Source organism: Emydura macquarii, unplaced genomic scaffold (genome assembly GCF_026122565.2).
Source record: "Emydura macquarii macquarii isolate MOO-44397 ecotype Brisbane River unplaced genomic scaffold, CSIRO-AGI_Emac_v2 contig_1263, whole genome shotgun sequence".
Taxonomy (NCBI): domain Eukaryota; kingdom Metazoa; phylum Chordata; order Testudines; family Chelidae; genus Emydura; species Emydura macquarii.
This window is the reverse complement of record NW_027131400.1, coordinates 1,612,962-1,639,175: the sequence shown is the minus strand read 5'-3', so window position 1 is coordinate 1,639,175 and position 26,214 is coordinate 1,612,962. Positions and strand designations below refer to the sequence as shown.

Genomic DNA, 26,214 nt, shown 5'->3' with positions numbered 1-26,214 from the left:
GACAACTAGGTCATCTAATCTGACCTCCCGTATTTCACAGGCCACCAACGCCACCCAGCATCCACACATTAAACCCAACAAACAGAATGAGACCAAAGTAAATGAGACCCAAAGGAAACTAGACGATTATGTGCCAGAGAACAGTGAGAACCACAGTGCAGCAGTGCTCAAGGCCACTGCAATGGCAGGGAAATGATGAAGTGAGATATACCCAGATAATCCTGGCAAGTCATCCTCACCCACGCACTGCAGTGGAAGGTGAAAAATCTGCAAGGTCATTGCCAATCTGACCTAGGGGAACATTTCTTTCTGATCCCACATTTGGCCCTCAGTTAGACCCTGAGCATGTGAGCATGCATTCTGTTCTACTGAAATCAATGGCAAAGCTCCCACAGGCTGTAGTAAAGCAGAATCAGGTAATATGTTCTTTTATGAAACAACTATCTGTACTCTGTATAGTGTGCTTATCCCCTCATTTCTCCCTAAATTGTAAATGCAAATATGATGCTGAAAGGAAAAACTAGTCATCTAATTTCAATAGGGCAAAAATGATACTGATAAATTGGAAAGAACCTGAACCATCGGTATTGAATAACAGTATGAATTAGAGCTGCTTATCAGTAAAACCTGGGGGAAAAAACAAACAAGACATCAATATAGTATGTTTCATGGCAGGTTATACCATCAATTCATCACGTCTGGTATTCTACCTCCAGTAAGAGCCACTGCCTGGTGCTTCAAAAGGACATAACTGAAATCTAAAATGCACCTACCCAATTATTCAATGCAGTACAGAAGGGAAAATTTTCCCTTTTACCTGCCTTCAATCTGCTTCTGCCCTAAAGAATGATTTTGTTTTATCCTTATCTCACCTTGCATAACAGTTGCTGATAAAAGCAGTAATCAAGACAAATTGCGTCAAAATAGTCCTTTATTTCTGAGAATTTTGACTCAAAGTCATAGTTAACATCTTCTAATTTAAAGTTCACAATATTAATCACTTGAAGTTTAAGAAGAGAAAACAATTGAACTTCTCCTCTCAAACGTCTCACTTAGTTCTTTTTTAATTAGCATTATTCTTTGTTACTGTTGAAATCATTGTGGTTTTATGTGAAGATATAGTTTATTTCCTTCGTATTTTATACACTATAAAACTCAAAAGAGTGTGAAAATAAATTATTATAAGATTCTAGAGATATACTGTAATGCCAAACGGTAGAATGTGGTGCTAAAGATTCAATGTCAAACAACTGTGGGAAAGGTAGATTATTATTTTTAAAAGATTAATATCAAGCTCCCCAAGAAATTGATCTGTCTTTCAAATTAAATGACTCATAGGAGTTTGATTCTTCTAGCTAAACACTAAAATTCAATGTGTATCACAGGATTTTAACATACAAATTGCCATACTACTTTAGAGCAATGGTCCATCTTGTCCAGTATGAGGAAGTTTAACAGGGAACTGTTAAAAACATAAAAAACAAAAACAAAAAAAAAAAAGGGGGGGGGGGAGAGGAGAGGAGAGGAGGGTAAATACTCTTTCCACAGAAGGAGTTTCCTTATCCCAGTCAGTTAGTGGGTGAATTTATACCCTGAAACATGAGATGTTACAATGCATGTAAATTGTATATAAGCGTCAGAGGTACTTAAATCAAGGGTTTGACTTAGGATCTCTTCCTACAACTGATAATTGAACCAACAAGTAAACATTGCATTCTTTCAGCTCTAACTTTCATACTGTGCCTTACTAAGGTGATGGGCTATTGATTTCAAGGGGATTACTCATATAAGTAAGGTTTATAGTCCCCAAATTCCACTTTATTAGATTAGAAACATTTTACTACATGAGTCCAAACAAACCTGCTAAAACCAATTTTACTGGAGAAGAAATTTATCAAAATTATTAGAAGAGGGATGGTACATTATCCTTTCAATGTTCACATGTAGTTCCTATTATTAGTCTTACAGCCTCTGGGCTCAAGCCCTCCAATCAAAACATGTAGCCAAGAAGTATACTGCATGGAAATGCCACACTCCTAGCTACCAACCTCACCAAAACAGTTCACACATCCCTTGAGGCCTGGTCTACGCTGACAATGCAGGTTGACGGAATGCGGCTTACGTCGACCACAAAGTATGCATTTCCACTGGCATGTCAGTTCTGCTGACCTAAATCATGGTAAAATTCGACTTAATAAAACGAGCTCCGCAAGTGGCATAGCACTGAAGTTGAATTGTGTGAGTTGAATGAAAGTCAGTGTAGGCGGAGTATAATGTAAATCGACATCATTGGCCTCCAGGAGGTATCCCATAATGCTCCATTGTGACTGCTCTGAACATTCACACTCTGCTGCACCGCGGCCATGTGGACAGAAAACAGCTCCTTCCCTGAAGCCCCAGGAAAGTTTGAATTCCCATTTCCTGTTTGGTCAGTGTGGAGAGAGTTTAGCAGCTGAACTGCTCATGCGAACTGCACACCCTAAATGCGCTCTAGCATGGAATCGACCTAAGGTCTTGGATCTCATCAGCCTGTGGGGCAAAGAGTCTGTTCTGGCTCAGCTCCGAGCCAACAAAAGAAATTTGGATATCTAGAAGAAGATATCACGTGGTATGGTGGAGAAGGGTCACAACAGGGACGCGCAGCAGTGCTGCATTAAAATCAAAGAGATGAGGCAGGCATACCAGAAAAATAGGGAGGCGAAAAGTCGCTCTGGCTAGTCACCAAAGACATGCTGCTTTTTTGAGGAGCTGCATGCAATATCTCCCTAGAATCCCAGTCCAGGATATATGAGGAAGACTCTGTGGATGAGGAGGATGAAGATGAGGAGAACAGGGGGCAGGTGAGCAGGGTGTCCATTCTCCCTGAGAGCCAGGACCTGTTTGTTACCACAGAGCAGCCCAGCTGGACACAGGATAGTGTGACTGATGCCGGGGAAGGCACATCTGGTGAGTCTGAATAGCAAATCACATTTCTGTGGTTTTAGCCCCAGTCCACCTTCTTATTTCTTGGAGAAAAGGAGTTTGTTTTTTTGTGGGGATGGGCTTCCTGGGTGTTGGTCCACTTAAGCAGAGGGTTACAGACTATTTATGTGCACAGGGATGCTCCGAGAATCCTCCATGGATATCTCCAGGAAATTTTCATGTAGGTATTGTGCAATCCTTTGCATAAGGTTTCTGGGGAGAGCAGCCTTATTTCCACTGCCGCGGTTGGACAATTTTCCCCGCCATTCTGCTATTAAATTAGCAGGCATCATTGCAGAACACAGCATAGCAGCATAAGGGCCAGGCCTCTACCCAGATGATTGCAGCAGATCTTCCCTTTCCACCTTTGTTACCCTAAGGAGACTGATATAACACACCCTTCTCACCTAGAGAAGATTGTGCAAGTTTACAGTAATCGAACAATATAGTCACTACGTGTTAGTCCCCTGCCATGGGTGGTGTCCTGGGCCTCAACACAGACAATTCCTAGCCATGACATTGTTGGCCTGGGTGTTAGGCATCCGGGAATGGATGCCCCTATTTTTTCTCCAGCGACACTTCACCCACACCCTCCACCAATCCTTTTGGACCACCTCGTCCCAAACCGGTCTTTGGGATGGTAAAGGGGAGCGCAATGATCCTTCTCCTTGGTTAAGTGTGGATTGGGGAGTTTAGTGCTACAGAGACTTCCCTATAATAGATGCAAGGGCCCCTTACTTATCATAGCTGGAACGCCACTCTGACCTGTGTAATAGGTATAAATTGGTATACGAGTCTGGCTTTGCCTTGTGAATATGAGGGGAGTTCTTTTTACATAGTAACATTTCTTTTCGTCCATAGGCCCAGCTAACAATGGAAACTTTGTGGTTTGTTTTCCTTACAGTGGAGACCTTGGGCTTCACCCCTGCTTCTACTCCTGCAGAACGCCTTTCCCAGATTAGAAGGTGGGGAAAAACCACAACCTTGGGATGACATGTTCCACGAGCTAATAAACACCTCCACAGCTGCTGACACAGAGCTCAGAGCCTGGAGGATGTCCTTGTCAGAAAAACTGAACATGGACATGGAACACAGAAAATCAGCCCAGGAACATGAGCCTATTATGATGGATCAGTCAGACATGCTGAGGCATCTGGTAGAGCTCCAGGAAGAGCAGCAGCAGGACAGACTCCCTGTGCAGCCCCTGCAAAATGCTCAACCAACAAGCTGTTTCCCAGATCCCACTCCCAAGCACTCTAGGAGGAGGTTGAGCAGGGTGCAGTACGTGCTCCATTCTATACTGGGGGAGAGGAGCAAAAAGAGGCAACAGCCCCTTTAAGATCTGGGAATGTGCGTGCCTTGCTGTTTGCACAGTCACACTTTGCTCTGGATGGCCAAGCAGCCTTATGAGAATGTTAAATTATCATCCTTGCCCCCCACAGTAACAGATCACCAATAAAACTTTTCTTCTTTAAAACACATTACTCTTTATTCACTGAGAGCTTGGGGACTGTCAGCAGGGAAAGAAGGGGAGGGGAATGATGGTTGGAAGGGAAGGGGCAGCACTGACAGAGACATACATTACTGCGGTTCATTGCAAAAATGGGTTTTTAATGCTTCCCTGAGGCACAGCGCTCCACGGTTTGCTCTCAGCATAGCACTGGTATCTGACTGCTCAAAATTTGTGTCCAGCCTATCACCCTCCATGACCCAACCCTGTGGAAACTTTTGCCCTTTGTTTCACACACATTATGAAACACACAGCAGACGGAGATAACAGTGGGGATGTTGCATTCACTGAGGTGATCAAGCAGCGCCATCTTGCCTTTAAGTGGCAAAATGCACATTCCACCATCATTCCACACTTGCTAAGCCTGTTATTATGGAAATGTTCCTTCTCGCTGTCCAGGTGCCCAGGGTAGGGCTTCATTAACCAGGTGAGCAAGGGGTAGGCAGAATTCCCCCAGGATCACTGTTGGCATTTTAACATTGCCCTTATTTATTTTTTGGTCGGGAAAGAAAGGGTCCACCTGCATTTTTTAACAGACCTGAGTTCCTAAAGATGTGCGCGTCATGCACCTTTCCAGACCACCTCACACTGATGTCAGTGAAACATCCCATGATCCACAAGGGCCTGCAACACCATTGAGAAATATAACTTTTGGTTTATGTACTCTGTGACAAGGTGGTCCAGTGCAAAGATAAGGATGTGCGTCCCATCAATTGCCCCACCACAGTTTGGGAACCCCATGGCGGCAAACCCGTCCACTATGTCCTGCACATTTCCCAAAGTCACTACCCTTCTTAGCAGAAGGCCCTGCACACTATTGATGGCCCTGCACACTTGCATCACAGCAGCTCCCATAGTGGATTTACTGACTCCAAATTGATTCTTAACTGACTGGTAGCAGTCTGGGGTTGCTAGCTTCCACTGTCACAGCAGGTCTCAAGTGAGTATTCATGCTGTTCAGGGCTGGGGACAGCTCTGCACGAAGTTCAGTGAAAGTGCCTTTTACATACAAAAGTTCTGCAGCCACTGCTCATCATCCCACACCTTCATAACAATGCGAACCCACCAGTCACTGCATGTTTCACAGGACCAGAAGCGGTGCTCCGCCAACTGAAGATGCTATGTGATAGCATGCAGCAAACAGGAATTGTTTCGCTCTATGGCTTGTAGCAGGGCGGCTTCAATAACATTGCAATTTTCAGCACCACGGCTTCTGTCTCGCCCCTGAAAATACGGCAGGATAAGTTGGGAGGTGTTTGTGATGCTCACAATGATAGTGCATAGCTGAGTGGGCTCCATGCCTCTCCGGCAATGGCGTGTGCACGACAGAGATGGGTTTGGAAAAGTGGCATGAAAAAACATTTGTCTGTTTGCTTTGGACAAGAAGGGAGGTGGGAAGGAGCATGCTGCATCATGGGAGCACGACAACCTTCCCAAAAGGGACTGCGGGTAGTTGCACTGTGGGATAGCTACCCATGGTGCACTGCTTTGCTTATCGATGCAAGCGTGGCTGATGGAGACACAACCCCCCGATGCAATGCACGTGGTGTGATCACGTGCCTCCGACTTCGTAAATTCAGCAGGTGAAAGTCGACTGAAATTAAATCAACTTCACTCCATAGTGTAGACATATCTTGAGTCACCAAACGGTAGTTAACAGATTTTCTCTTTCTTCCTGCATGGCCTGAAAAGCTTCTGCAAATCTTTGGGGCAATTTCAAAACTAATCAAGCCATCAAAATACTTTAAGTACATCTTCCTTACAGAACTAGCCCATTTCAAAATGCTTTTTACATGCTTGTTAAAGCTTTTTATCCTCTGGGTCTGCAGGGTTAACCTTCCCTAAAGGCAGTTCTTGGAAGCTAATACCACCCTATAGGATCAAAGGTAATTTTTTTTCTTCTTCAGTAAGTTCTAAAAACCCTGTATTTTTTAAAGAGAAAAATCATTCCATTAAACGGAGTTTCATTACAAGAGTAAGGGTGACAGTAAAAAATACAGATCACTTTTGTTTGTAAGGGAATAAAATCAAAATCTTGATTTTCTTCACTTTCAGGACCTGTGTGATCACATTTTACAACTGGCCAACCAGCCAGGGAAATCAATTAATTAGACAGTGTAATATGATCTACATTGGGACAGTTTCAATGAACAGAAAGAATCCTTCACATTCTTCTTCAAAGGAAGAGGGGGGAAAAAAACCCTAAATCTAAATATATTACAGACTTTCTAACTTGTGTGTGACAAACTGAATGAAAATGGTGAATCTAATCTTGCCATAGAAATAGGTTGTTCAGAAGTATCCCTCATAAAGCAACAATGATGAAAATGCATGCTAGATTCTATATTTGATTCACAAAATATTTTAGCTCTTTTCAAAGCTCATCATCAAAGACAATACAAATCATTGGATTGCTGTTTTCCCTCAACACTCTGAGAGCAACAGCAGAACCTTTAAAAATCCATGAAGGTGGTGGCACTTTCATGCCTTCATGTGATTCACAACAGAAATAGTGGAAAACAGGACTTCAACTGAAATACCAACTTCATCTGAAATCTCAGGAGGTGGGGCTGAATTGTAATTTGAAGGGGAAAATAATGTGTTTTATAATTTTGCTTCTTCATTAGTACTAGTTAGGATACATTAGAGTGAACTGTAGTCTGTTTCAGAGAGACAAGTCATTTCTTTTTAAAGACAGGTGCAGGACTGCCAATGTCTGTGACCCATAATGTCTCATCTGAACTTGTTCACCATGCTGCTCTCTCTGCCAGTCCATTCCCCTGTGTATGGCTGGGATTAAAGAAATATGCTTAAAAAGATATTGTATCCCAAAAGCTTGGAATTCAGTACATAAACAGCTGTTGTTAAACGGGTATTCTTTGTATGGATTACAAAGCTATGAGTGATACCAGTTTGCATATGAAACTATATTGAAAAATGTGTGTTTGACTGGAATTTTACGACTTTCATGTATGATAGGAAGTGTATAATCTTAAATTTATTACCTTATTTCCTGTTGAAGTTTTGTATTTTATGACATATAGTAATGGAAGCAACTTTAACTAATTTTTTACTATATTTTTTCTTTCAATTAATATAAATATCTATTCTTTTACTGAATCCCACTAAGCAGGGGGAGTCAGAATTTGTTCTTTATTTAAATGTGTATTTCAAAACTGATTGGGGGGAAAACCAGGCCATTAAAAAGTATTGCGTGCATTTTTTGCTATCTTGAGAAACTGAAGCTGTATCATGACTCAAAAAAATCTCTAATCTCATAACATGCTAGCAAGAAATTGTGTATTTAGCAACTGAGTTTTCATTGTCACTCCCTTGCAAATGTCACACCAAGTCACAATCATTAGAGGTAAATCAGGTCAAACAAAACTGACTATTTCATTGACTTCCACAAACAAATTCTTTAGGTCATGTGTTCATATCTCCTTTAGAAGTTAATTTTAGTGCCAGTCCCAGAGCTACAGTGAACAGTTATCAGTTCTATCATATAATACAATCAGATTCTTCTCGCAGGACTTTGGAGGATTTGTGGTAATCTATATATCTTTGTATTTTTCCTGGTTTTTCTGTGTGGTCTTTTTAAAATAAACCTGTGAGAGCAGGTTGACAAATAACATTCCGCTTTGCCAACAACAATTTTTTTTTTATGTATTGCCTATTCCTCTCATATTATGAAATCATCCATCCTTCCACTCTGAGGACATATACAGCAAAATATTTATTTATTAAATGGTGACTGTTTATTGCAGCAGGGCGTATTCATACATATATATTTATATTCTCCTGCTGTTATTAACTAGGGACTGAATTCCAAAGACCATGCTGAACAAAACATTCCCAGTGACATCAATGGGAATTTTGAATAAACCAGGACTATGGCACTGGGCACCAGGTAGTGTTATCTTTCTACTGAACTCAACAAATAAACAAAATAATAAAACCTAGTATTTATGGTTCAAAATATTGTATCCAGAAAAGGGCTACAACTTGTATCAATTTTAGAAATGTTCACAATGGATCTATATTAGTCTGATGGCAATGGACTTGCTATGCACGGCAACAAACAGGGACTCTGCACTCCTTCCATTTCTCCGATTAGTAGGTCTAACATCCCTGCTGCTCTATGGGCACTAGCAGAATTAGCGCTATACAGCACAAGCTGTTGAGGCCCTGGCAGGGGCATCCTCATGGCGGAGCAGCGTAGCACAAGCTGTTTCAGTGGAACGTAACTATAGTGAAGCATGGGTAAGGCTAGAGTGCTGGTCATGAGAGAATTCAGCCTCTGCCGTTAAGTGTTCGAGGGCTCTGTCTCATACTAAATGTAATGCATTAGATAATGTTCTGCTGAAGTTTATGATATGTTGCTTTCTTGTACTCCCAGGGTATTAAATAATTGATTGGTGAAGCATGCTGAGTTATAGTAAACAACATATCTGCATGAGGACAGCCATCAAATTGCATTTACTGCTATTCATCAACTTTTTATAGGCAAAGCCCTTGGATTGTTTGAAACAGATTGTTCTGAATCACACTCAGCCTCCTCCTTGCCTCCCTTTACGATATTCATTTACAAAAATTGCTCTAACTATATTGGGGAGGTGGGAAAATGCCTTCCCTCTTCTCTCATAATGAACTCCACCTCCCTTATTAATAGCCACTCCCATCCAGCCCTTTCCTCTAGCAGGGGAGGCAGAAAATCAGCTCTCTTCACAGATGACATCAAATCTGTTCTCTGGCTGACTAGCAGAGATTGCTGATAATTGGGGCTGTCTGCTTCAACTCATCCAGGAAAGCAACAGCTTCTACTATAGCCTGAGGCCTACAATCTTGAGTCCTCCCCTGCCAACTATGTGAATGAGCCAGGATAATGCAAGATAGCTTAAGCATGAACATCACATTCAACTAAGAGTCTAATGCACTTATGCAGGGGCATGCGCAGAGATAAAAACTGGACCCTTTGGGGGTGGGAGGAGCACTTTCTGTGCTCCCGTTGCAAGGAGCTTGCTCTTCCTCTGGGGATCCCACTGGGTGCCCTGTGCTTCCCCCTCCTACCTACCACCACTGAGGGGTACTCAGAGCTCCCACCACCACTGAGGACCCTGTGCCCTCCCCTTGAGTGACCCCTTTCTTGCCTGCCTCACCCCCAGAGGCTCTGCTCAGTGCCCTGCTACTATTGGTTAGGAGGATTGTCACTCCATATGATCTCAGCTGCTGATTGGTGGAGGCAGAGAAGGGAATGGGGTGGGTGAGCTCCAAGCAGGCCCAGCTCCTGGAGGAGGGGATCTGGCTGCCCAGCAATGCAGCTAAGAGCTCTGCCTGAGCATGCATGCCTCTGGTATGAAATTCAGGGTGGGGGGACCTTTCTGTCCCCCCACCCTCCCTCATTGGCAGCAGCCCTGGGGACTGGAGGCGCTCGCTCTCCCCCAGGGGCTGGAGAAGTTCTGTGCTCCCGCCAATTACTAGGGGGCCCATGCCCCTGCCTACCTCCCCCTCCGCCCCCCCATGTATGCCCCTGCACTTATGGAAATGGAAATCATATATGATTGAAACATTTGTAACATGATTATGTAACCCTTGCTCTGTCAGTCATTAGCTGTGTGACTTGGGCAAGTGTGTTAAACTGTGATTATGTTCAGAAAAGGAATTATGTAAAAAGGGGAACTCCTTACTCAACCAATCTGATCCCTGCTTGTCGTCAACCACACTTGCTCACCTAGTGACAAAAAAAGGATTTTACATAATTAGTTAACTCCTGTTATCCTTGTGGAGCCAACATAGCTACAGGAGAGAGCTGGATTCTATTCTGGACTACCCATCATCAACACACTTATAACTATGAGACAAATTCTCTGTCAGTTTCATCAGTGTAAATCCAGAGCAACTTCATGAAACTCAGCACAGAAGAAACAGATCAACATTTGCTGCACATTTTCAAATGCAATGTGTTTAACTCATGTACAGACTCATATAAATTGACTGCATTCTTACTATACTTATTATACGCTTCAGCTGCATCCAGCTTGCTGGTTATGATGTGATGATGCGCAAGTCAAAAAGAAAATCTCCAAAGGTTTTATCCTGAAATCTTACTTTCAGATCCTGCTTTTCAGATCACAGGTTGAATCAGAAGGGTTAGTAAAAGGCATCCATTTACCAACTGAGCACACATTTGGTGTGAAAATCATCAAGACACAAACATGGAATGCTACTTTTTTGTTCAGATTATCAAAAAGAAAAAAAATGAAACAAGCTGTCTCAGTTTCTCCTTCTGTAAAATGAATAACCGCACTTAGCTACTTCACAGGGAGTATTGTGTGGGTGTTTGTTAAGCACTGAAATTCTAGGATCAAACGGAACTATAAAATTTCAGAGGCCTTTTGACTTTCTCCCTCTTCCTCTCATCATCCTCCTTCCCAACCCAACCCCCTCACCTCATCTTTCCATTCCTTGGACTTCCAACTCCTCCTCCCTGTGCAACACATTAGTATTTCTCCCATGTTGTCCCCACTTCCATCTTTTTTCAACCCCCAAAAATTCTTAATAACCCAAAATTTTCATCCAACCTGATCCATAGACTGTTGCTTGTTCTACCCATCAAAGGTCCACTACCTTTGATGATACATATGAAAATAGAGTGCCTCAGCTCTGGAACTCTGCCTCTTGGGTGCTGATCAACATCTCTATTCAATGTATGCTGGGACATCTTTGGCTTGGGAAAGCTCTTACAAGCCAAAGATACCCCAGCATACGTTGCCTCCTCTCTGATTCCAAGGAAGCCCAAAACATTTGCAACCAAGTTGCTGCAAATCAAATAGTTTCTTAAATGATGAAATGTCTTGTTTAATCTAATGTTTTACATAGTCCACCCTGTAGACCTGACAAATATCTCAGAAAACAGCAAGGTAACTGGAGAGGAAACTTCTGATACTTATTAAGATCTCTGGAGAGAAAAAAAATGTCTCCCCTCAGTCTTGAGCATTCAGACGCCATGATGAAACAGACCCCCCAAAATAATGAGATTGGCTTAAATATCATGAGATTTTAAAGAATGCTACATATTGGGTTCTTTTTATTTGCCTTCTGGGTTTTGAATTTTTAGGAGTCATGATTGCCTCCACAATCCTGAGGGCTAGAAATTTACTAAAAGAAACAAAGAAAGAAAGAAACAAAGTCACAATAAAAACATGAGAGTTGGCAAAACTGGACTGTGCTTGAAGTGGGTGCACTACAAAATTCATTCCAGTTTCAGAGGTATAACTGGTTCTACCAGCATTCCTTGTTAAATGTAGGGAATATTGCTGGAATCAGTAATACCTCTAAAACAAGAATGAACTTTTGAAGTGTGCTCACTGTACCTCCCCATCTCATAAGGCTGCTGAGGATTAATTAACTGATTTTTTTTTTAATGTTTTGGAAGTGGAAACTGATATACAAGTGCTAAAATGCTATTATTAGCAATAAAAAATTGCTTCCTGAAGTCTTTACATACACCATCCTATGTCTGTAATGAAGAATAAAGATTACAAAGGAAAGTCATGCCCTAATAAGTTGTTAAGAGAAACACTGAGTCAACTGTATGCATTGTCAGGAGTAAAGTATACAAAGCATTTTGGTCAGAACTGAGAAATTGGTTAGCAGCTTTATTCGTTCAAACTCCATCTTGCAAACTGGACTTCTTTACAAGCAGCAACCCACTTAACAAAGTAAACAACTGAATTCAGCAAACATACCACACTGTGTAAATACTATAAATGGTATTGCAGTTATTTCTTCAATCATTTTTATGTCTAAAGTTTATAAAATAGCATTAAATAGAACAGTCTGCAATCTGTACATTCACATTAATCTGGGATACAAAGCTTTTATAATTCTTTTCGTTTTATTTACATTGCCCCAAACTATGTCTGCAAACGAATGTAGTTCCCTCCCTCAGAACAGTTCTACAGCTCCTAAGTAATGGAGCTGGTTTGGCATAGGGGTGACCTTTGTATGCCAAGCCCCGACCATAGGATATATGGCCCCTAGAACTTGAGTGTCCCAGATGGCTATATCCATTTTGGTCTCATAGGAAACCAATATGTGCCCCTCCCATCCAACCCCTTCCCTTCCAACTTGCAAACATTCCCTCTGCAAACATTTATAATCCATGCATTTTGCTATCCAAACACTCTAGATGCATGGCAGTCATAAAGATTCTTGTGCCTATAATATATTTCTTTTATTTGGTTCATTTTCATTACATACAGGACTCAGAAGCAGTAAAGCTTTTTACGGCCTTCAACCCACAGCAGCAGAGAAACCATAAGGAATTCACAGATGTGATTACCTTCTTTTAAGTTAAAAGCATTACTTCAGAAAGGTCATTTCATAAAATGGGTCGATTTGCTGAAGAATGAACATACCTCAGCTTGTCCAACAGCCAGTCCTCCAGACGAACTCTTGTCAGCCTGGTTTAAACAAAGGGTTGCTTTAATTAGTGAAATATTACCGACTGACGGGGCAAATTCCAAAAATACTTCACTACAATTAGAAAAGCTTTCCTTCTATTCATTACTGCAGCATTTAAGAAATAATATTTAACTCCTTGACAGCCATATAGGTATACTTAAGTAAGCCCAACTCTGTCTCCCCAGTTGTCTCTCACAATACCAGCTAGCACTCAGAAAGGATTTTTCCACAGCATCAGAAAGACTTCTTGCAGATATTATTAATTACAGTTTTCAGTTTCTTTCTTTTTTTTTTTTTTTTTTTTTTTTTGGGGGGGGTGGGGGCTCCTTTACCAAAGTGTAGCTTCCTAGAAAATTCTTTCTTTACAGATTTATTGTGATGTGTTTATATAAGTTTCTTTATACTGAAATTTTGATCCCATACATTTGAGAAAAAATGGGTTGTTCCATTAGCAATGCAATAAGCACAAAAGTTTTTTTTAAAAATGTCTCAAACTGTTTTGCATACAGTCTCATTAATTGTTCCCACTCTATGTGTAATTATCTACATGCTTACACACTGAAGAAGAGCGAAAAAGAGCCCTGTGTAAGCTTGAATGGAGGTCTCTCTCACCAACAGAAGTTGGTCTAATAAAAGATGTTTCCTCACCCACTTTGTCTCTCTAACATCTTGGAACCAAGATGGCTACAACAAGTCTGTAAATGTATATTATATATGGCCTTTATGGCCAAATTTACAAACATAGGCGCTGAAACTCTTCACGCAAAATATGCATGTACACACACACACATATAACTGTACAAGTAACTTGAAACAGAATACTCAAAAGAACGCCTGTGTTCATATCCTCATTGCATGTGCGTGCACAAACGCATGTTGGCTTGTTTTAAGATTAAGTTAAAGCGTCGTTATGACATACTATGGCTCATTGTCAATATAAACCAATCATTCCTAAATAAGGAGCTTACAGAGCATTAAGAGGTATTTGCTCTTACTCTTACTCTGCTCTTTATCAGCTTTTGGCTGTGTTTAACTGTCCCATGTCTTTGGTCAGAAATGAGGAGTCTTTTAATGGCAATGGGTCAGATCCTGTTCATTTTTCTTTCGTGAAATGTCCCATTGATTTCATTGGGACTATTTGTGTGAATAAAGCCTTGACCCTCGGAATCCATCTTCTTCAGTAATTCTCATCCTATGTGAGCAAGATACCTTAGGAATTTCTCACTGAAATTACATTTTAGCAGGACTATTCCTTTTGCAAAGACTATCCCATAATTTACTCCTGAATTTCTACTTCATATGTTATTTATTGTACCCATAGTTTATACTATATTTGAATGCCCTTAAAAACTAATTTTTCAGTCAGCATCAATGTATGCTTGTCTTATGACCTATGGCAAGGTTTACTTATCTAACCTAATGTTATGATTTTCTATGCTCTCAACCTATTTAAATCCAATAAATTACTTTTTCTAAGAGAAAGTAAATGCCATACATATGTCATCTCAGGAGGATGTGTATTTTGGTTTTGCATTATAAAGGTCATATTTTTATATGGATTGTAAATTTGTTTTCACAAACCCCAATTTTGTAGATGTAAGTAGTTATGGCCCATATTTTGACAGTCAATGGGATTTAGGTTCCTGAATGACTGTCACTTTTGAAAATGAGATTTAGGCTCCTACATCAGCTAGGTCTGCAATGTTGAATTCAGCAATGTCTAAATACCTTTAAAAATCAGGGCTATGTGCATAGGTACATCAGGTTGTTGTGCAGACAAACCTGTGGAATGTGTGTTACAAAACATGCAGAAACAAGTTGAAAGGAACTCCCCCCCTCGCAATAAGCTTTTGTTGTTATTGTTTTTAAAAATTGCTTCATAGGGATCTTCAGCAACCCAAACATCACTGGGAGGGAAATTTTGGGAACTAAATCCTTTTCCCTGTAAAGAATGTAATAAAGCCTATACATGTCCTTTAAAAAAAAAAATCTGGAAATATACATTTTATATATTTACATATATATTTCAGCTTCATATTTAATCAGTAACTGTTTTATAGAATAGTTAAGGAATGTGTGTGTGACTTCTCTTAACCCATTGGACTTTCTTCAGCTGTCCACATCTACTGCATGAGTACAGAGCAGCAATTACTACATCCCACCGAATATAGTAATGCAAATGTAATAAATAATCATTTTAAATTATACCTTATACCTCATTAAATCAGTGGTTCCCAACCCTTTATAATGACGCCCTAGCCAGGCCATCTATGGGGAATGACCCCAGCATCTCCAGATTGAAAAACATGAGCCTCTAGCGCTTGAGTCAAAGAACCAGGTCCAATATTCAGAAGCAATAGTGGACTCATAAACCTCTATCAGAGGTTCAGCCAGTAGAGGATGACAAAGAGCCACTCGGTGTCAGCATGGGTTTAACATCTGCAGTGAGTTTCTCTCTTAAAATGTCTTAGAGGATGGATGTTCCCTTTTACACATTTGTGCCGTGCGCTGGCATAGCTGCAACCATTGTCTTATTTTTCTTCCAAATAAAGCCAATGCTCTACAGAAATCAGGTCATCCCACCCACAGACGTATAGCGTCAAATGCAAATCTGGCAGCCACTTCGAGCCAGCAACTCTGCACAAGGGCTTTTAGTAGATGGGAAAGGAACAATGTCATATCTAACTGAAACTACAGGGGGTATTGAGATAGATAGAATGCAATTACTCATGTTGGAATATGGCCAGGATACTTGGCCTAGTATAGCAATGCTCATTAAAAGTTCTAAGGGACCTTTAATAACCAAAGAGATAGTTCCAATATTTGAAACAAATGCCCTTCAACTACTATGGATGAAATTTATAAGCAACACAGAAATTAATCAAGTGGGACCACAGTAAAAGAAAGCTTATTCATTTTAAAATTTGAGGTCAGTTTAATCTCTTCTCGACAACCTATTCTGGAACCAGTTAGGGTAATAGAAACATGTGTGCCACTCATGATATTCTGCTATTTAACATCTTCAGCGTTGAATGCCTGTAGCTTTCACATACAGTAAGTAAACAGGCGTACAAATTTTCTGTTGTGGCAAGTTGTATACGAACATTATTTCAAAGTACAGAAAATAATGCACACATCTAAACCTTTCTGAAGGAACCACTAAGAAAAAAACAAAAACAAATAAAAAAAATCTACAGTTCCTGATAGCTCCCTACATGCCCATATGGTACAGATTCTGGAGCACAATTATGTGGCAAATTCCATAACCAAGAAATCCCAGCACATGGGGAGTTCTGTCTGTTTCATCTGATAATTTTAGTAAATTTTGGTTCAAACACCAGCTTGAGACAAAACCCATTTGAGGGAAGGGCAGTATAATATGTTTGTCATCCACAAATTTCAAAACCCTTTAAAGGGCAGATGAAGAAACTAAGATACAGGTGGGTTTAAGCTAAACATTTCAAACTTAAGTACCTAATGTTAGGCACCTAAATAAAATGACTGATTATTAGAGGTGCTGAGCATTCAGTCACTTCAAAGCACCTTATAGGAACCCCCATGCAATCTCACACCACTTTTCAGTCCAATATGTATGCTCATTATTAATCATTTGTACTGCAGTAAAAACACTCCAACATTGAGATTTGCTCTGAGGTTGAAACCAAGCTAAGTATTTGAGGCACAGTCTCATTTTATTTTCCATGTATATAATTCATTTAAAACACCTGTCTGAATTTAGTCAAAGTAGCTATAAAAATATTACTTATACAGAATACTGCACTAGTTTAAATTGGGAGGTGGACAGGAGGGGCTTACTGCAGAACTGATGTCCCACATACCACAAAATACACAGCACCCTTAATGCAATGAATATCTTTCAATGGTCATTTTATAGCGAACCCACAGCCAAACTAGGAGTTCTGCTGCTCTGTCTTTGCCAGTGTTTTCTTCTCTACTTTGGAACTCGAGCTCAGCAGACAGAGAAATGCCTTCCTGCAGGCAAGAATGAACAATCTCTCCCAATTACATAGTCATGTGTGGGCTATGAGCAATTTTCCAAACATAAAAGGAAAAAGGGAATTTGCTATCCATATATTAACAAGTTAAAACATGCCATCCTGCAGATGGAAGGGATCAAAGTGTCTGTTTGAGTCACCTCAAAATTAATCCCCTCCAGGAATGTTTTTCTCTCACTGTTTCCCCCCAAGAGCAGAAAGCCAAGCTCAAAGAATCCACGCAGCTTTTTTATACAAATACGATATTCCCTAATACACCACACCCTCTTCTTTTTGTAAAAGAATATGTTCTTTCTCCCTCACAGTCCCCAAACACACAGTGCAGCAAAGGGCCGATTTCATACACATTGTCTATCAGTCATGTTTTGTCAGAAAAAGATTCATTGCAGGTTTCTGTTGAGAATGGCGTTTCCATGATAGAAAGGCTTTCCTCATCATAGAACAGATCACACCCGGGTTATAACTTGAACATTATTCCAGAGTGCAAAGAAAACACCTGAGTAAAATGTATTGCAACCTCTAGAACACAAAACAGGTAATCCTTTTTACAGATGTAAATCAAACAAGTGTCTTCTATGCAGGCAAAAATTTAAGGGGTAAAAAGAAAAATTAACCAGTATGATGTGTAGACTTAATATCTATGTTCAGTGAGAATAGAGAGAGAGGGTAGAGAAGACCTGCTTAAGGGCTATATACCATTTAAACTCTATTTAGCAGGACCTGAGTGATGCATAACCTTTACACTGCTTTCTCTATACGTGGGGTGGACTTTATCCCCCAGTGGTCAAAATGAAAATCATCATCATCATCATCATTTGGAGGGTTGTTGGAAGGATGTATCTCATCAGTTAAACCAAAGACGAAAAGCAGTATTCTTCAAAAATAGACTTAGGCAAGTTTTTACTGTTCCCACAAATGACCCAATTCTCCCCACAACTGAAGTTAACAGCAAAACTTACAGTGACATCAGTAGAAGCAGGAACAAACCCAAAATATACATTTTAGTAACTGATGATGATAGGGCCAGTCTTTGATATTTTGTCTCCAGGATAGAAAATGTTTTTAGTGCTCTCTCCCCACCCAAAAGGGACAAGCAAACAAACAAAACAAAAACACTGAGTTTGGTGCCCCCAAACGTTGGCACTAAGGGTGGCCACCATGATAACCCAGCAGTAAAGCTGGCCCTCAGTGATACCCTGTCTACATTTCAGCGCCAACATGCTATTGAGAGTCCGAGAACTGAGTAGGGGGAAAAATGTCTTCTTCTGTTTCTGATCTTTCCTGGTAACAATATGGTATGGCTGTAGTGTCCAGAGGTCAAAACTGAAACTGTACAGTGCATGCCACCGTGGGGCCCCAAACTAAAATGCAATGCCGTTGTTTTTAAATGAACTCATTCTTATCCAACTATATTTCCACTTTCAAAACTTGCCATGTTTTTCTTGACAATTTTTTTTTTTTGATTGAAAATAGACTAAAAGTCACACACTTTTGATAAAATTGGACAAGTTTGGAAAATTTGGAATGAATTGCAAAAAAATCACAGTTTTCAATGTTCTCTCATTACATTTTGAATATTCCCCCCTTTATCTTCCCCATTGCTCTGGTAAATAAAGAAAGTTCTTTACAACAACAGTACTCAGGATAAACACTATTTCAATCATTATCACTCCATTTTAGAATTGCTATATTTGGCATCAAATTAAACAAATCTGGAGACCTCTCTTTATTCACAGTACAAGTAAAGCAAATAAGTAGCAGGAGTTCCAACCTTCCCCAAATATCCCACTAAACCCTGATATAGCCTTTTGCCTTATTTGATAACGCCATCAAGAGCACCACTTAGCTTTCTTCACAGTGTTTTTGGCAATTGGGACAAAAGTTTATTAGGAACTGGATGGAGGCCATGAACTTCTTTCTTATAGGCCACTGAAGAGCTATCAGATGGTAATGACTTGGCTTATATGTCCATTTCAGAGTCCTAAGTATTTTCTGTAATTCAGAACCATTCATAAACAGAGTTAGATCTAAATGTTAAAATTAGAAGCACATTATGGGACATAAAACATCTGAATGTTGTAAAAATAGTAATAGACTGTTTACAGTAGATTGGGCTTATTAGCAGCCCCTTGCCTGCCAGCAAAAAGTTGCTATTATCTGGCAGTTGCTAATAAGTGGAAGGCAGATTTGCAAGCCAGCAGCCAGAGAAGGAAGTACTGGGACATGCTTTCTCTGGCTGCAGTCCTGCAAATCTGCCTGCAGGGAGGCTGCAGCCTGGATACCAGGGCTTTCCACTGGGAGCAGTGGTGCTGGGGTCCCACAGAGCAGCACGTTACCATACACTCTCCAAGCGTCAGGGGGCCCAGCACTTCCTTCCCTGTGTGCAGTCCCCCAGCAGTAACAGTCCAGAGAGTGCTCGGAGAGGTACTGTGCAGCTCTGACACCTGGGCTGCAGTTTGCCCCCACCCCTGGCCCACTACTGCTCAGCCCACAGCCTCCCCGCCCCTCCGGTGCAGTCCCTGCACGCAGGTAGATTTGCTGGGCTGCCACCTCAGAAGGAAGTGCTGGTATGGGCTGACTACAGGCTGCAGGCAGGTTAGCGGGCTGCAGCCAGAGAAGACAGGTCCCAGCACTTTATTCCTTGGATGCAGCCTCGCAAACCTGCTTGCAGGGGGTGCTCAGCACAACCTACCACTTCCTTCTGGGGCTGCAGCCCCACAAACCTGGCTTCAGGTAGAAGCCTTTCCTCCAAAAAAATGTTGCTAATAAGAGGCATGCTGTTGCCAATATCCAAATTCCATTAACATTAATATCAGTGGAACAGGATTGGTTCCCAGATAAATGTTGCTATTAACCACAAGTTAATATCTGGGTTTCTATTAAGTGGAATCTACTGTACGTGTTCTCGGTAAGAAAGAATGACTCCCAAAACCCCCCTGTATTACTATCCAAATACCATATTTTATTATAAACAAGGAACAACAAATATACTCAAGAAACCCATGTTCAGCAGTACCTATGTCACGTCACTAATGGTAAAATGTCATCATCAGCCAGATACTCTAATGCTCATTGATTAGCACTTTCCTCTTGGAGTAGCCTCACTAATGTCAAAACCTAAATAAACTGCTTGTTACAAATTCACCCATCTCTAAACATAGCAATAAGCAAATTATTTACAAAAATTTTTTAAAAGTGAAAAAAGCTTCCCCTCCCCCTACAGGGAAGATGGGGTTTCATATAAAGTAAAATGCTCGTAAAAAGAGATGTAGTTCATGGGCGCCAACTCTTAATCTCCCAGAAACATAAACACGGCAATACAGGCAGTCATGACATTCTACGATCCCAAAGTGGCCTCAGCGGCTACATTTGCCTGGAATTTTATATTCAAGCTCTCATACAGGTTGAAAGTATTACAAAGAAGTTCTCGCTCCTTCCTTCACTCATATTCCATAGACCTTCTGTGTTGCTTTTGGCAGCTAATATTTTCATTTTTCCTTCTATTTTTCCTCAGTGAATACCTACCTTTTCTCCTGCTGCAAGCTGTACAAACATAGTTACAACACCCTTAAAACTGTCTGCATCTTTAAGTTAGGCCACATGCCATGCAGGTATGACCAAATAGAGACTCTCCTGAGTCTGCCTTGATCTTTAACTTCTAAAATTACCAGTTTATATGCTAGTGACTAGGGTCAGATAAGTTTCTGGTATCTGAATGAACAATTTCTTCTTTACTTTATAACTGATACTTCTGTTTCTGAAACGATTCCAACACCAGTCATATTGTACAGGACGCATACTGACAGTTTTTACATGAGGGTTCAGGTGCATAAGGGAGTTTTCCCATTCTATTCCATCCCCAACAGGAGTCAAAGCAGTATGGAAGAATTACCACACAGAGGAAGAGGATTTTGGACAAACAACATACCAACCAGAGTTAGGACTAACTTAAAACTTCACATCTGAATACCTGAATACCTTGAAAATCTGTATGAAATGAAATCTGGATCCAAATCTGTAACTAATGTAATTTAAAAAAGAGGGATTACAAAAATTGTAGTATTAAGGTACGAATATTTCAGTCTATCATGGCTTTTGCCCTGAGAATTGTCAACAGTACTTACAGTACAAAGGAAAGTTATGATTTGCTCAGCATATGCCCTTCATTTCTCCCACTACTGAAGTACAACAAAGCAAGAAATTTTATCTGCTTAAACAGTACCATTTATTTCTAAAAGTTCTTCCCTCTGTAGCTGTACAGGTCCACACACCAGTAGTCACAACTATAATGGTACCCACATGAATAAGCCAAAGACAAAGAAAGTGAGTTCAATGGTTGAAGAATAAATCTATACGACTATATATACTAAAACCTACTTTACTCTAAATGCTAACCAGACAGAGCTTTACTGTGCAAATAACTGAGAAAAGCACCTATAACTGAAGAAGTAATGAGACAGCTAAAGAAAAGAAATATATTCCAGGACATATAGGAATACAATGAAATACCATGTCATATAATAAAATAATAATTTGCAAAAATGTGCTGCTTTCATCTGAATTTCTGAAATCATTTTACAAAGATGGATATTACAGGTGAGAATACTGAGGCATGGAGACTCTAAATGGTTTTCACACAGTTTTACATGCAGAAGCAGTAGGAAGAAAATCTAGTTCTCTTGACTATCAGGCCTGTGCCCTGAGCACTAGTCAACACTACCTTAAAAATCTGATTAAAACATATGCTTTACAAGAGTATTTTAAAAAATCTACTAAAATTCTTTAAAAAAAAGTATGGTTGTTAAAAGAACACTCTACCTAGGCTTTGTTAGCGCAATTTAACCAAGATGTCTAACGAACAGGAATTACATCTTGTGAAATCCTGTGTCAGTGGGAATACAGAATTTCATTAGAAGTGTACGCTTACAGTGTTACATAGATCCCCTGAACATTTATATAAAATGTTATGATTCCCCAGGAAAGCATGAACCATTCAAAGCCAACTATCATAAATGCCTTCTATTATCTGATATTTCCTTCTGGAAGTGTGTTTCTTTAGCTTCATATCACTTACTGTGTTAAAACCACCATCTGAAACTTGAACCTAAGCAGACATCTCAACCATTTTTGTTTGGTACCAATGCTCAGCACTTACGGTTTCCAGAGGTCATTACTCAACATAAAAACTCTTTTCCGCAGGGTTGCCAGCATCATCTTTTCTGGTGAGTAAGTGAATAGTGTCTATTGCTGGAATGCCTAACTCTGAGAGTGATTCACTGGGTAACAAGGAACAGGTCATTTAAACCTTTTGCCTCGCTCATTGTTGGCCTTATGGAAAATGGAGCCTTGGGTGAACCCCATGCCACTTCAACCTATCCCCTGGCTGGGAGCTGCCCCTGCCCACCAGCTCCCTTCGCACAGCTGAGACACTGGCCCCTCTTGAGTACTGAGTAAAATAACCACACTTCTCACCTCACAGATTTGTTTTGAGGTGTACTTGTTTTGATACTATTGGATGATTATAGAATCATAGAAATGTAGGGCTGGAGAGGTCTTCAAGAGGTCATCTAGTTCATCGCCCCACGCTGCAGCAGGAATAAGTATACTTAGACCATCCCTGAAAGATATTTGTCTAGCCTGTTCTTAAAAACTTCTAATAATGGGGATTCATAACCTCCTTAGGTAACCAGTTCCAATGCTTAACTATCCATATAGTTGGAAAATCTTTTCCTGTTACCTAATTCTAAGGGACTATATGAGGCTAGACCTACTCCACTTTAAAGTCAACAGGAGTTTTGCACTTGACTTCAATGGGAGGGGAAACAGGCCCATGATGTCCAACATACCATAAAGAACCAGCTACTTAAACCCTTCTCAACATCAGCTGCTTGAAGGCGAGTTTTGTTTAACCAGAAGAGAAGGTAACAAACTGGTTACAGTGAATGTATCTTACTGCTCTCTACAGGGTAGAATCATAACATCCCCATTTCCTGCCATAAATAAAGCTGGTCAAATAACAGTATGAAAAATTTCCACTGAAACTGTATTTTTATCAGAAATCTGTGTTTTTTACAAAACTATTTTTGGTTTGCATGGAAAATTTCAATTTTTTGTCAAAACCCAAACACCTAAAAACCATACACAGATGAACCTTCCCCAAAAAATTGAATTGGAAATGTAGCTGCAGTGCTCTATGGAAATTGTTACTTGGGTGCCTTATATGCTCCAATTCTCCTTTATGGGCTGCATTCCCCATCTGCACTAAATTTATCATAATGCACCCCAGTGGCTCAGCAAGATGGGAGACTGCAGTGCAGCAAAGAAGTAGTAGTCCAGCCAGGGAGCTTAGCCCATAGAAGAGAACGAACAATGAGACACCTTAACTACAATTCCCATAAAGCACTGAGGTAGCATTTCCGAAATAAAATGTTCAGTTTTCAGCTGAAATTTTCCAGTTTTCAATTTTTCACCAAAAAAGGTGACATTTTCCATTAAAAAACCACTTCTAAGCAGATCTAATTATAAATAAAATATTAGTAATATATTATGATTCCTAGAGCTGATTTAAAAAATGAGAGCTTCAATGTTTGTCAGTAAACAAAAGGGACTAGTTTTTCATGACCCATTTCCCACTTGCTGTAGTAATTACTACTACTGATTAACTAAGAATTGACTGGACAGATACTCTGTACTTAAACATCCTGTTAATTTTGTTTCTGCATCTTCTCCCTGCCCACCTTATGTCTTGTCTTTTAGACTGTAAAATTTAGTGCAGGGACTGTCATTGACTACATTTGTACAGCACCAAGCACAATGGGGCCAAGACCTGGCTAATGCCTCTAGACAATACTGCAATATCAATTTTTAATAATAATAACATGAGATAAATAATTTATTCAACATATTTAACATTTTTTGAGCAAATCACAGGATTCAGCCACAGTTGGGAAAGAGAACAGTAGAGGTAGGTATTTAGTTCAAGATGACAATGCTGACAGAAGGAGTAGCGATGCTGGGCAGAGGCTTGGCATGAGGACAAGGTGTTTGAAATCCGATGCAGGATGAAGGCAATGGAGGGATTCAAGCCACAGCTTGCTTTGATTCTCAAAGTACTACAGATCACAGTTTTTCTCTAGTCTTCTATGGTTTTCCCAGTTTCAGCTTGGTTTCTGGCATCCTCGTGTCCTCTCCAGTCTCTTGAGGCTTTTGCATTATGGCAGGATTGAGAATCTGGGCCTATATTTCAACTATAAAGGGATCAATCACTGCTGGCCAAGTTTCACACCCACTCTACTCAGCTTCAGGATATGAAATGACAAAAATTAAACAGTGCATGAAGGGCCTGCTTTCTCACATTGGGAGGCAATGTTATCACTCTAGAAGGACCACATTGCATTTGGGAATTTCAGAGCCCTAATAAGGCATCAGCCCATCTGTTGAGTCTCGGCCTCCACTGGAAAAAAGCTTGTAAAAATGGACGCAAAGCTTATACATGTGCTTGAAGCTCCTGTGACTTGTGAACTCTACAGAAAATAATTTGTCAGACAGTTGCAGGGAAAGATGGGAGGTGAGGGGTCTGAGGTTTTCTGATAATTGAGAGAAAATGGACATAGGGGACCTATGGGAGTTTCCCATGGAATTAATGAGTTTGGTCTCTTCACCCACAATTCAAGTGGGCTCCCAATAGGCCTTTCAAAATCTCCCACAAGCCACTGCTTCAAGGAGCACTGAGAGGAACTGCATGATAAGGCAGTCTGGTAAAGTGCAAGTGTAATGGTGTTCTACAGTGTAAGTTGGGGTGCAGGCAAAATTGCGACCAAAAGAAACAGGATGATTAGTGTGGACACACTGCACTTTTGGAGCTTCCATGAACGTTATCCCACCAGTTCAATTCTCTAATATAAATACCATGTAGGACTCATGGTAGTTTTGTGGCATAGTCAGGGACACAGGTACAGGATTTCCATACCCTTCCACCTCTAAAGTCAGCCTTTGTTAATCCACTAACATTCAGGAAGACTGAAAGTTAAATTTCTATCACAAACGTGTTTGTCAAAGGCTTGGAAAGCTCCAAATTCAAACTATTACATTGTTTCCCACTGAAAAGCATTTTGAACTGCATATGTCATTTAATCAAGAAAGACTAATCTAAATCTAAGAGTCAGGTCAATGAGTCTACTCATGCAAGTAAACACTGTCACAATCAGGCCTTAGGTAGGCAACATATACACAAAGAAAAAAACAAGGAGAGTTCTGTAGCACTTTAAAGACTAACAAATTTAATTTCAGCAGCATAAGCTTTCATGAGCTTCAGCTCACTTCCTCAGATGCAGTTGGTAGAAATGATACAGCAAATAGGTAACATATAAAGGAGGCAACATATACATATCCAAGGGCATAGATAACAATGGGGTAGGTGTGGCTACAATGGGGTAGGAATGGCTCTCTCATTACAAGAAGTAATTTGCTCTGATCACCCATTCTCACCTCCTACTCAATGGTTGTCATTAGGCCTCAAGTACCCGGCTTTTATCCACCTACCCCATTGTTATCTATGCCCTAGGATATGTATATGTTGCCTACTATATATGTTACCTATTTGCTGTATCATTTCTACCAACTGCATCTGAGGAAGTGAGCTGAAGTTCACGAAAGCTTATGCCTGCTGAAATTAAATTCGTTAGTTTTTAAAGTGCTACAGAACTCTCGTTGTTTTTGCTGTATACAGACTAACATGGCTACCCCTCTGGAACTCATATACACAAAGGAGTGGAAGAAAGGTTGCAAAGCAATTTTTTAAATAGTCATGGTATAGAAAAGAGAGACAAAAGATATAACACAAAAGAGGGATATTAGTTTCAACAGAAATGTTATAGAAGATGGGAGCGCCTTCAGAATAAAGCAAAATAGCTGGATACAAGCTGGAGTGATACCACTGGATTATCTGCTGAAAGAGAACACCTGCAGCATTATAACAAATACAGAATATAGAACTTTTTAAAATTAACATCACAGTGTTTCTTAAAGTCAGACATTTCTTTCAACAGGCATAGTGTGCCCAGAGGGTGTGTGTGATCTATCAATATTTGCTCACCTGTTTTATTTATGGATGGAGGTAGCATGTATACATAATAAATAGGTGTGTAATCAACACCTGAAAGACATGGTTTTACCCTTTCCAGGGAGCACAATCAAAGAGCAACAAGAGCTCAGAGAGAGATCAGCAAAGTTTACAGGCTTCTAATTTTAGAAGTGAGCAGT

The 26,214-nt window shown here is 40.3% G+C and overlaps 1 protein-coding gene across 1 annotated transcript in view; it reads right to left on the bottom strand.

The window, feature by feature from the left end:
• The window catches only part of TNS3 (tensin 3), a 338,094-nt gene that overhangs the window by 260,926 nt on the left and 50,954 nt on the right, over nt 1-26,214 (bottom strand). The window contains exon 2 of the mRNA XM_067550332.1: nt 12,892-12,936. Coding sequence (XP_067406433.1) covers nt 12,892-12,936 — 45 coding nt within the window. The remainder of the gene's footprint in view (nt 1-12,891; nt 12,937-26,214) is intronic.